This window comes from Cetorhinus maximus, chromosome 3, assembly GCF_964194155.1.
Source record: "Cetorhinus maximus chromosome 3, sCetMax3.hap1.1, whole genome shotgun sequence".
Lineage (NCBI taxonomy): Eukaryota > Metazoa > Chordata > Chondrichthyes > Lamniformes > Cetorhinidae > Cetorhinus > Cetorhinus maximus.
In genome coordinates this window covers 103,102,680-103,115,391 of record NC_135881.1, presented here as the reverse complement: position 1 = coordinate 103,115,391, position 12,712 = coordinate 103,102,680, and the positions used below count along the sequence as shown (strand labels likewise).

The window sequence follows — 12,712 nt, the reverse complement described above, 5'->3', positions numbered from 1 at the left end:
CTGTTCCATGTCAGAACTCCTGGACCCTTCGCATTTTCTGGACAACCACGTCTGTAGGAAGTGTCATCAGCTGGAGCAGCTCCAGCTCCAGACTTTGGATTTTGAACAGCAGCTGCTGTCACTGTGGTGCATCCACATGGCTGAGAGCTACATAGTGCGTTTCAGGAGGATGTCAACCCGCAGTTTAAGGATGTACTTGCAGAGAGGTAATGGGTGACTGCCAGACAGTCCAGGACAACCAGGCTGCTGGTACAGGACTCCAGTAAGTGCATCTCGCTATCCAACCTGTATTCAGTTCTGAATACTGTGATGGTTCATCTGGAGAGTGCAGCCAGAGTCAAGTTCATGGCACCACAGTTGATTCGGCTGCACATGGGGCTCGGAGGATTCTATAGTTAAGGGAACATACAGGTGTTTCTGTGTCCGCAGGAGTGACTCCAAGTCCCAGGATTAAGAATGTCACTGAGCTGTTGCAGTGCTCTCTAAGGGAGGGGGTGGGGGGGTGAATAACCAGAGGTCAAGGTCCATATCAATGCCATACCAACTACAGTGATGAAAACGTTCAGGCATTTTTAGGAAGCTTAGAATGGGACTAGCAATAAAGGACCTCAAGGTAGTAATCTCTAGATTATGCCTAGTGCCACATGCTATGAGTGTAGAAATAGGGGCCTGAATTTCATGTTTGGCATGCGCACCAAGTCGACGGAAGCGAACGTGGAATCCGCTCCTGGTTCCGGTGCAAATGCAATTTCACACTGCATGGCCAATTAAGATCCGCCCAGCGTGAAATGCATCCTCTCAATGGTGGGTAGGGCTGAGCAGGGATGGGAGGCTGTTGGGCGCCGGGTCCAATGGCGACCCTGTGGGTGCTTTAAAACCAGCAGAGGTAGCTTCCTGAAGGCTGCCAGGGGAGAATCTTTGGAGTCTGTCCAGGAGACCATTTCACTCGAACAAAGGTCTCACCAGCAGCTGGAAACATCAGGCAGGAGTACAAGCCGGGTGGGCACTCAGCCCCATTTCTTGGACGAGTGCTTTGCAGACCTTGTGGAGGAGGTCGGTGTCAGGCAGGACACTAGTACCCAGGGATAGTAGGAGGAGGCCACCGCACTTGACCAAAAAAGTCTGGAAGTGGCAGCCGAGGTCAGCGGCCAGGGTGTTCAGTGGCACACATGGGTGCAATGCCACATAAGGTTCAATGATTTGTTGCGCTTGACAAGGGTGCGCTCAGCAAGGATGAGCTCATCAAAGGTGAGTGCCATATTGGCATGGATCAGTGTGGAGAAGTGTTAAGGGCTGGCCGTCCACCCGTGGAGCTCAGGGATGTTAGAGTCTGAGAGCCAACTGCCACCAGAGCTGGCCAAGCGGGTGAGCCCTGGCTGCTTGTCCTGAGTGCCGTGTTGGTCGATGGCCATGACTCGATGTGCCCTGCAAGGTGTCCCAGAGGTGGGTATTTTCCAGGCTGCAAAGGCACTGTATGTAGAGTGTGGACAATCAATGCTCGCGTATTATTTCAGAAGAGAAGCCATAACACTAATGAAAGAACTAAGACAGGCAGAGACCCCCCACCCCTCAAACCTCCTCATTCTTATGAGGTATGAGATGGATGCCTTGGAGCTGAAGGGCCACCACGCAGGGTAAGAGTGCAGCGCAGAGAGGTGAGTGTTGCGGACAATGGGAGCCTCAAACCTGGAGTCCCCATTGACCATTGAAAGACGATGGCACCTTAATGCAGATCTCCATTATCTCGCCACGGCTCCTGGCATGCATAGTGACAATGTGAGATAGCTGAAGAGATAGTGGAGGCGTTAATGGTGATCTTTCAGGAATCACTCGAGTCAGGGAGGGTCCCAGAGGACTGGAAAATCGCTAATGTAACCCCCCTGTTTAAGAAGGGAGCGAGGCAAAAGACGGGAAATTACAGGCTGATTAGCCTGACCTTGGTCGTTGGTAAGATTTTAGAGTCCATTATTAAGGATGAGATTTCAGAATACTTGGAAGGGCATGGTAAAATAGGGCAAAGTCAGCATAGTTTCATCAAGGGGAGGTCATGCCTGAAAAATCTGTTAGAATTCTTTGAGGAGATAGCGAGCAGGTTAGACAAAGGAGAGCCAATAGATGTTATCTACTTGGACTTCCAGAAGGCCTTTGACAAGGTGCCGCACAGGAGGCTGCTCAGTAAGATAAGAGCCCATGGTGTTAGAGGCAAGGTACTAGCATGGATAGAAGATTGGCTGTCTGGCAGGAGGCAGAGAGTGGGGATAAGAGGGTCCTTCTCAGGATGGTGGCCGGTGACTAGTGGAGTTCCGCAGAGGTCAGTGTTGGGACCACAACTTTTCACTTTATACATTAATGATCTAGATGAAGGAACTGAGGGCATTCTGACTAAGTTTGCAGATACAAAGATAGGTGGAGGGACAGGTAGTATTGAGGAGGTGGGGAGGCTGCAGAAGGATTTAGACAGGTTAGGAGAATGGGCAAAGAAGTGGCAGATGGAATACAACGTGGGGAAGTGTGAGGTCATGCACTTTGGTAGGAAGAATAGAGGCATAGACTATTTTCTAAATGGGGAGAGAATTCAGGAATCTGGAGTGCAAAGGGACTTGGTAGTCCTAGTCCAGGATTCTCTTAAGGTTAACTTACAGGTTGAGTCAGTAGTTAGGAAGGCAAATGCAATGTTGGCATTTATTTCGAGAGGACTAGAATATAAAAGCAGGGATGTGCTGCTGAGGCTTTATAAGGCTCTGGTCAGACCACATTTAGAATATTGTGAGCAATTTTGGGCCCCGTATCTCAGGAAGGGTGTTCTGGCCCTGGAGAGGGTCCAGAGGAGGTTCACGAGAATGATCCCAGGAATGAAAGGCTTAACATATGAGGAACGTTTGAGGACTCTGGGTCTATACTCAATGGAGTTTAGAAGGATGAGAGGGGATCTGATTGAAACTTACAGAATACTGAAAGGCCTGGATAGAGTAGACGTGGGGAAGATGTTTCCATTAGTAGGAGAGACTAGGATCCGAGGGCACAGCCTCAGAGTAAAGGGAAGACCTTTTAGAACAGAGATGAGGAGAAACTTCTTTAGCCAGAGAGTGGTGAATCTATGGAATTCATTGCCACAGAAGGCTGTGGAGGCCAGGTCATTGAGTGCATTTAAGACCGAGCTAGATAGGTTCTTGATAGGTAAGGGGATCAAAGATTACGGGGAGAAGGCGGGAGAATGGGGTTGAGAAACTTATCAGCCGTGATTGAATGGCGGAGCAGACTCGATGGGTCGAATGGCCTAATTTCTGCTCCTATGTCTTCTGGTCTTATGATGCAGATCTCCATTATCTCACCACGGCGCCTGGCATGCACAGTGACAGTGTGATATCATTGTTCTCCCCTAGAATCGCTAGCTCACGCTCGAACGCTGGACCCCGAAGAACCACCCTTGATGCCAGAGGACCACTGGGCTTTAGATGCAGCTGCATCACACCTCCTCTCTGAACCAGGCACCAGCGCAGATACCAGCACCTCGATAGGCATTAGATCGTCGGCTAGGATGTCGTGCATAGCGGTAAGCACACTTCAAACTCGCTTGAGGAGCAGGCAGAGCCAGATAGTGCCCAGGGCGCCAGCAGTCAGAGGACTGCTGGACACCAGGATGATGCTGAATTGAAGGCAGATGATAAGCCTCTGGCGTTGTCCATTAGGCAGATGATGCTGGATGTCCAGCAGGATGTGCAGGAGGGTCTGGCAGAGATCCATGAGGGTATGCGTGTCATGGTTTTTGTTGTGGAGGAGCCCATGTGGAGCATGAGCACTGCGTTGACCCTCATCATCAAGTGCACTGCCTCCTCCATTGAGAGAGTAGGCACTCTGATGGACAGGCAACTCCAGGGACATAATCAGGGGTTCCTGGGGTTGCGGGCAGACCTGCAAGCCCTCACACAGGCAATGACCTCAGGAGGTCAGTGCCAGTGTGGGAGATGGACGAGGCACCCAGTATCCCCGCTAGATGCCCGTCCATCAATGGCGATTCAAAGCGACCTCATGTTGGTGCATAAGCTGCTTGTCGTCTCTGCAGGATCCTCTCAGGGTGCTCTGGATGATTGCTGCAGCTCCTCCACCCCTTTGCCAGTGACCATGGCATCTGATGAGGCTGCGATGACTGGGGAGAGGCCAGCCGTGGCACTAGCGCTCCCTCACAGGTGCAGCCAGCAATGGTAAGAGGATCGCCAAGATCATCAAGGCCAACAGGACAGCACAGTCAGCAGGCTGCCACCAGTGCTGCTGCCAGCGCGGGGGGGGGGCGCAACAAGACGCAGCACTCGCAAACATAAATTTAAGGCTCCATGAGCACAAGAGGGACTGTTTACGGGTGATCTTCTGTTCTGCCATATTATGTTAATATGTTTATAGGTGTGACCATTCACACCATACGTTATGTTCATTTAATGCAAGTGCCAACATGATATAAATTTTGCTTTTGTCTTAATGGCCTGAGTATTCTTCACTTGTTTTGAAGGTGCAGGGCATGTCAGTATCTCATGCTGGACATGACTGGCTGTAAACTTTATTGCACAGGCACTGAGTGAACTTTGGGTTCAAAGGAAAGGGTAATTTCAAACATCCGGGATGGAGGAGGCAGCCCTGGCATGAGGCGAGCAGATCTTTGGCAGCCTAGCTGAAGGAGCGTTGGATCAAGGCGTCCCTGCCTGCACGTCCTCACTGAGCTCCTCTTCTGACTCACCGCTGGATTCATCCTCTCTGGCCTGTGGAGCTGCCTCAAGATTCTCTTCCTCCAGTGGGTCCCCCCTTGCCAGTCAATATTGTGGAGAGTGAAACATACAACTACCATCAGTGATACTCGCTCTGGAGGGTATTGTAGTGCTCCCCCGGAACAGTCCAGGCATCGTAAGCGCATCTTCAGAAGATCTATGGTCCTCTTTACTGCCGCCCATGTGGAGGCATGACTCCTATTATAACACTGCTCTACCTCCATTCTTGGATGGCGGATAGGCATCATAAGCCACCTTTTCAATGGATGGCCCTCATTTCCCAGCAGCCAGCCTTCCAGTCAAGCTGGGGCAGCGAACAGCCTTTGCACCTGTGAGTGTGAGGAAGTAAGCGTCATGGGAGCTACCAGGGTACCTTGCACAGACTTGCAGAATCTGCATCTTGTGGGTCACAAAGTATCTAGACGTTCATCGAGTGGAATCCCTTCCTGTTGACAAAAGCACCCGGCTGACCCGCTGGCGCTTTGTTGGGCACGAGTGCTGTCGATTGCACCCTGGATGCGAGGGAGCCCAGTATTTGCTGCAAACCCTCCAGCTTGCTCAGCATGGCTGGCCTCATCCATGCAGAAATGAATAAACATCATTGCCCGCCTGAACAGAGCATCAGTCACCAGCTTGATGAAACTTGGACAGCTGATTGGGACACTCCACAAAGATCCCCCACTGACCCCTGGAAAGAGCCAGCAGCATAGAAGTTGAGGGCCACTGTGACCTTCAGAGCTACTGGCATGGGGTGTCCACCCACATAGTTGGAGGTGATCTCAGACCCAATCATCCGACAAATGGAGGTCACAGTCTCCCTGGAGAGGTGGGACCTCCTTTGTCATTGCACCTCGGACATGTTGAGGTACCTGCATCGCTGCCTGTAAACACTGGCAACAGGACAGTAGCAATGACTCAGATGTCTACCTGCTGGACCTGCACCTTTTGTGCCTGTGCTTCTCCTCCGACAGATCGCTCCCCTGGACAATGCTTTGGGACACCTGGCTTCCTCTCCTCCTCAGAGGAGGAGGTGCCTCCAGCAGAGAGCACAATCTCCATTACCAGGTAAGAGAAGGTTGCCTGGTGCCTGGAAGGGTCCACACGGTCAAAATCCTCCGGGGGCCTTGGAGGCACCAATGAGTCCTGAAATAGAGTCTAGAAATACTAAGGCTGAAGCTCAGAACAGAGATGAAGCTGTCAAGTTCAATTAAGCAATCAATCTCCTAAACTCCCGACTACTCACAATGGCAATGTTGTAGACCCTGTTATAACACCCTTGGATGAGGTTTCATTAAAAGTGGGCTGCTCGCCTGCCTGTGCAACGAGTGCAAAATCGCGCTAGCAATGTAAAGTCAGGATCAATTGTCTTTTTAATGGCCTTAAGTGGACTTTTAATTGTTGGCAGGTGCGACTCCGACACCCACATGCGCCCGCCAACCTGAAGATTGCTTGCATGCAGGATGACTGTTGGGACGCTAGCCCAACATCATCTCGTGCTATTTCAAGTCCATTTGGGTCAAGTGCATGTGTGCCTGCAAGACGTAAAATTCTGGCCCTGAGGGTAGAGCAGATGAATACATGGTTAGAGACATGGTGCAGGAAGAAGGGCTTGAGATTCCTGGGGCATTGAAACAAGTTCTGAGAAAGATGGGACCTGTGCAGATCAGTTGGCTTGCACCTAAACAGGGCTGGGACCATGTCCTCGTGGAGTGGTTTGTTAGATTAAAACCTCCCCAATAGCTCTAATTTACAGGAGGTGGGAACCAGGTTGTAGCATTAGGAAGGAAGCAAGCTGCACAAAGGATTGCAAGAAACAGATAGTGCTGGAGTAAGAAACAGTAAAGTATTAGGCAGAGTCAGACTAAGGGGAAATATGGTAAGATCTAATTCAGGTTTAAAGTGCATATATGTAAATGCACAGAATGTCATAAATAAGGTAGTGAGTGCAGGCGCAAATAGCCACATGGGAATGTGACATTGGATGATTATGGAGATCTGATTCAAAAATTGGCAGGACTGGGTGTTAAATGTACCTGGTTAGAAGGTGTTCAGAAAAGATAGGGAAGGACAAAAAATGAGGATGAGTGGCAGCATTGATTAAGGAGAATATTACAGAGTTGGAGAGAGCAGGTGTCCCAGAGCTTGTAAACAGAGAATGTAATTAGTTAAGAAAAATAGAGGTACTATAACACTGCTGTGTGTATTCCACATGCTACCAACTAGTAGGAAAGATATAGAGGTGCAAATTTGAAAGGTAATTACAGAGAGATGCAAGAACTATAGAGTAGTGATAATGGGGAAATTGAATTATCCTAATATAAATTGGGACAGTAATAGCATGCTATGATCCTGTTGGGACCATTAACGTTTAAAGAAGAAATCTGAACACCCAGCAATTAAGCGACAGAACTACACCACATGATTTCATGTTTTTTTAACAAGCTCAAACTTTATTGCATAAATATAAAGAGAAAATAAACAAAGCAGTCACCACTAACACTATAGCTTATAAAGATTTATGCTATAACTCAGTTCTACCTTTTTACTCCACCCACTCCCCCCACCCCGCCCCCCAACCCCACCCCCCCCAAGGGTTCTCTCATCTTATGAAATGTTGAAGGTTCATTCACTTTTCCTGTATGCACAGCCCTCTGGAATTTACTTTAATTCCCCTTAGTATTCTAATGGCTGCCTTTAAAGAAGAGATGGTTTGGGTAGAGTAAGGGTCCCATCAGGGGGAAAGTTAGGGCAATGAAAGCCAGAGCTCATTGGATGAAGTAAGAGAGAAGAGAGAACCGGGGGTTGTGTGTGTGTGTGTGTTGGGGGGGGGGGGGGGGGGGGGAGAATATACATGTGTAAAATCTTTGAAGGTGGCAGGGCAGATTGAGAAAGAGGTAAGACGACATACAGGATTCTCAGCTTTATAAACCGAGGCATAGAGTAGAAAAGCAATGAAGCTATGGTGAACCATTTTAAAATGCTGGTTCAGCCTCAACTGAAGTAGTGTGTCCAAATCTGGGCATTGCACTTTAGGAAGAGTGTGAAGGCTTTAAGTGAGGCTGCAGAAAAGATTCACAAGAATGGATCTGGGGATGAGGGACTTCAGTTACGAAGCGAGAGTGGAGAAGCTGGGGTTGTTCTCCTTAGAGAAGAAAGCGTTGAGAGGAAATCTGTTTTGATTTTCAAAATCATGAGGGATCTAGACAAAGTAAATCGATAGAAACTGATCCCTTTGGCAGAGGGTTCAGAACCAGAGAACACAGGTTTTGGCAAAAGTACCAAAAATGACATGAGAAAGCACTTTCTATGTTTTAAAGAAAGGTTTAGGATTTGGAATACACTGCCGGAGAGGATGGATGAGGCAGATTCAATTGTGCCCTTCTAAAGAGAATTGGATAAGCAGCTGAAGAACGAAGAAATTGCAGGGTTAGCAGGAAAGGGCAGAGTTGTGGGACTAGCTGACTTGCTCTTTCAGAGAGCCAGCATAGACTTGATGGGTCAGCTGGCCTCCTTCTCTACTGTAACCATTCTAAGATTCCTTTGATTGGACATTTAGGATGACACTGGGTTGCCATCCTAAATGTCATCAAGCAAAATTAATCTAACCAAAACGCTTCCTTTTTAAAGGGGTATATTAAAAAAAAAAAAGGGAAACATACCAAATTAAATAATATTTTCTATATTGGCCAAAAACCCCAGCCCCTGAAGTGCCCCCCAGTCAAGGAAGGTATCAAGAGTATGCCCTTTCCAGGGCCACGTGGACATACTTGCCTTCTATCATTGGAAATATCCTCTAAAAATAGAACTTACCAAGTTTCAAAGGGCTGTCACAGGTATATATTGACCAACTATATATCATTCTTCTTAAAAAGAAATTCTTTATGGCATCCAACCTTTTTCTTTTTCTAAAGGTTTTGTATGTATGCTCAGTGGTCAAACCATCTCAAATATATCCTATGCAAGCAAACTGAATTAAAACTTACTTTAAAAATCTAAATCATGTCCACTCTAAGCCTGTGCTTCTTTAAAATAAACTAGCTGAATTTTTCAAGCTTATATTGGTAACCATGAACTATATGAAAACCTTACATAACTTAATCATAGTGCTCTTTGATTCACGTCCAAGGCCCTAAATCTCCATGAGCTATCCCGATTGTCTCTTGCCATAACTTTGGCTCCCAAACACAGAAAGTTCCCAATTCAGTTGCCTGCAGCTCCCAGAATCTTCTTTACAGTACTAATGTTTGCAGAACCTTGCAAGGTCCCTCTCAAATGCTCCAGGAACCCGAGAGTATCCCACTCTCAAATACAGCTAAACCTTGAGACTTCATCCCCCTAATACACTAGCGGACAGGTTTTGTCTCCTAATGGAAGTGCAAATTGGGTTGCGAAATGCCGAACTTAGTTTCTTTTCACTGTTTTCCACTAGCTTCCTTGCCCTTCACCGTTTTCATGTGGCCTTTTCGCGAGTCAGGAAGGTCTTGGATGTAAAACGCTGGCACCTCTTCTGAGGTCAGGGTTCCCATTGCAAGGAGCACAGGAAAATTGCATTCCCCACCCTGCACACTATTTTCGTGTGCTAGTGCGGGTTTTGGAAGCCCAAAGAAATGCACCACCTATGAGGGTTTGTGACCAGTGGGGAAACTTGATGAGGAGTTACCAAAATTCTGAAAAGCAAATATAAGATGCTTTCACATCCTCAAATGTTAATATTCAATGCTGTATTGTAGTATAGATGTGTTTTTAAAGCAGTGATTCATCATAGGGCTCTGTCCTGCAAAGTTAAGTTGACCAGTATATTGACCACTGTTGTGTAAATGTTTACATGCATTACAGTACGTTTTTCCATTGGGAAAAGTGCCATAATGCACTCAAAAATGTGGAAAAATGTGTTGAAAAACCATCCTCTTCACTTTGGCACTGGGATTTAAATGTATGGTTGACTGTGAAGAAAGTCCAATGCTTTTGAAATGTAAAAAAAAAGCACCTGCTCCACTCCATCAATTGACAATTTGGTTTGAAATGCAGAAGACACCACATGTTCTTTAAATGTTAGCCTTTGGAGTTGGGAAGCTAATGTTTTGATAGCTGTGACTATTATGAATGGTTGGCTGAGTTCCAAAATCTTATGGCTTGCTGACAGCTGTTCAGCAGGATGACTGACAGTTTTACAATGTTGTATAACATACTTTGCCTTTGAGGTGGTTTCAGAGTACAGCTGTTTGTTTACCCAACTTTATGGCCATTTAAAGGATTAACTTTTTTCCAATGGAGAACTTTTTGCAGTATCAATGGCAGCAGGTTTGATTGAGAGTTTTATGAGATTGTCACTTTTTTTTTAAAACTGTATTTAAAAGAATTCCCACTGCTTTGCATGGCTCCTGAGGGGTGTACACAGTGGATACTATATGAGTGGCGAGGGAGGATACATGGGGTGCATGGAGAAGGCAGAAAGTGGCATGGTAGATCTGAGGGGCCATGGGGTGGGCTGTTGGAAGTGCAACAAAGGTTCACTAAATTAATTTCTGAGATGGAAGGATTGTCCAATGAGGAAATATTAAATAGATTGGGCCTTTATTCACTGGAGTTTAGAAGAACGAGAGGTGATCTCATTCAAACATACAAAATTCTTACAGGGCTCGACAAGGTGATGCAGGAAGGACATTTCCCATAGCTGGGGGTGGGTGAGTCTAGACACAGGGGGCAGAGTCTCAGAATAAGGGACAAGTCATTTAGGACTGAGATCAGAAGGAATTTCTTCACTCAGAGAGTGGTGGATCTGCCACAGATGGCTGTGGAGGCTCAGTTACTGAGCACGTTCAAGGCTGAGATCCATAGATTTCTACATTTTAAAAACTTCAAGGGATACAGGGATAGTGCAGGAAAATGGTACTGAGGTAGAAGATCAGACATAATCGTACTGAATGGCCTACTCCTGCTCCTATTTCTTAAGTTCTCAAAGAACAGGGACAGGCCTTCTAACCAGAATGTTTCCACACCCTTCCACCATCACAGCTCACAAAGTACACCTCAAACCTGAACCCTGAGTGAAAAATCAAAAATCCTAGGCAAAGTCACACACAGATAAAAGCAAAATACTGCCGATGCTGGAAATCCTGCAGTAAACGTTGGAAAAACTCAGCAGGTATAGCAGCATCTGTGGAGAGAGAAACATAGAGTTAACGTTTCAAGTCCCTATGACCCTTCTTCAGGGCTGGAGAGAAGTGGAAGTGTGATGGAAAAGCCACACACAGGTCAGGAGTGCATTTCAGAAGGCGGATCAGTGCAAAGGGCAGGTTTTCCCAAGCCCACAGGAAAATCTGGGCCAGGTGTCAGCGTTGGCTCAGTTGCTAGCCCTCTCACCTTTGAGTCAAAAGGACTTGGGTTCAAGAGCCGCTCCAGAGACATGAGTGCGTAATTTAGGCTGACCGTCCCACGCTGAGAGGTGGACGTAGAAGATCCCACTGCTCTAGTGCAGTAGCAGTACCCCATCCCCGGTAACCTAGTCAACATCACTATAACACATTATATACTCAGTATCCATTGCTGTTTTTAGGGATCTTGTGAGTGAGTATTTCAGAGGCTGGGGGCTAAAAGGTGCGATAGATACTGTACAATTTTCTCTCAAACAGCATTTCGGCCCTCATTCCCAGCCGTTTGTAAAGGCCACTCCTCGAGGCCTGCTCAGACACTCCTACCTCCCATTCCTCGATGAACCTGTTGGCCTGCTGCACTTCGGCCGCTCTATTCCTCCTGAATTCATCCCGGACATAGCGGTCACCCAGAGCACGCAGCTCGGGCGGCAGCAACCGGTGCACGAGCAGAATCCGCTTGTACAGCGCGCGCACCCGGCTGACGCCAATCATTTCCCGGGCAACCACGGTACCACGAGCTCACCGGAAATGCCCGTGCCTGAACCTGTCCCCCGAGGTACGACACGAATGTTCCTCCGAATGAATTGTCTATATTGCCCGGGGTGGGGGAAATCAGTATGTATTCGCTGCGGCTCCATACTTTCTTCAGAATGAATTGAAAAATAAATAGATGTTGATAATTATTGTCGTTTGCCAAGTATTTCGCATTTCTTACCGTCTTGATACATCGGTTTCGGGGCTTGTAGCGCGGGCTGTTGATGCTGTAGCACGAGGGGGGGGCGGTGACTCTTGATTGGTTGTTGCTGTGGAGACGACATTTAAGAGCTGACAAAATACTGCGGATGCTGGAAATCTGAAACAATAAGAGAAATAGCTGGGAAAACTCAGCAGGTCTGACAGCATCTGTGGAGAGAAAGACAGAATTAACGTTTCGAGTTCGTATGACTCTGAAGATGAAGAGTCACACGGACTCGAAATGTTAACTGTGTTCCTCTCCACAGATGCTGTCAGGCCTGCTGAGTTTTCCCAGCAATTTTTGTTTTTGGTTAAGAGTTGGCTGGTGGCCCCCAGAAAGGAGCCGGATCAGTTGGGTCCGACACAGAAACATAAACTAAAAGCAACATATTACAGATGCTGGAAATCTGAAATAGAAACAAACTGAACAGGTGATTGTGTCTCTGCTGGCTGAAAAGGCTATTCCCCCAATCTCAATTTCTACTCTTAGTCTGCAGGTCAGAGCTCTTCAAGTGAATATCCAAGAATTTAACTGGAGGGCTTCTGCTTCTACCACCCTTTTAGGAAGTGCGTTTCTAATCCCCACCACCCTCAGTGAAAAAAAAACCACTCAACTCCCCTTTTACCAACCACTTAAAATCTGTGCCCCCTGCTATTAATAGCCATGTCATCAGATCCCTCCTTTCCAATATTTAGGCTTCTTATAATTTTATACAACTCAATTAAATCTCTTTGCAGCCTTCTTTATACCAAAGAAAACAACTACACCCTATCACTTTCCTCATAGCTACAATTTTCCATTTCTAAAAACATCCACGCAAATTTCCTCTGTACCATCTCTAGTGT

The 12,712-nt window shown here is 47.1% G+C and overlaps 1 protein-coding gene across 1 annotated transcript in view; it reads right to left on the bottom strand.

Moving 5' to 3' along the window:
* sdhaf3 (succinate dehydrogenase complex assembly factor 3) overlaps window positions 1-11,670 on the bottom strand; it is a 51,798-nt gene extending 40,128 nt beyond the window's left edge. The window contains exon 1 of the mRNA XM_078538781.1: window positions 11,456-11,670. Within this exon, the coding sequence (XP_078394907.1) occupies window positions 11,456-11,623 (168 nt within the window). The 5' untranslated portion in view covers window positions 11,624-11,670. The remainder of the gene's footprint in view (window positions 1-11,455) is intronic.
* Window positions 11,671-12,712: the final 1,042 nt, after the last annotated feature.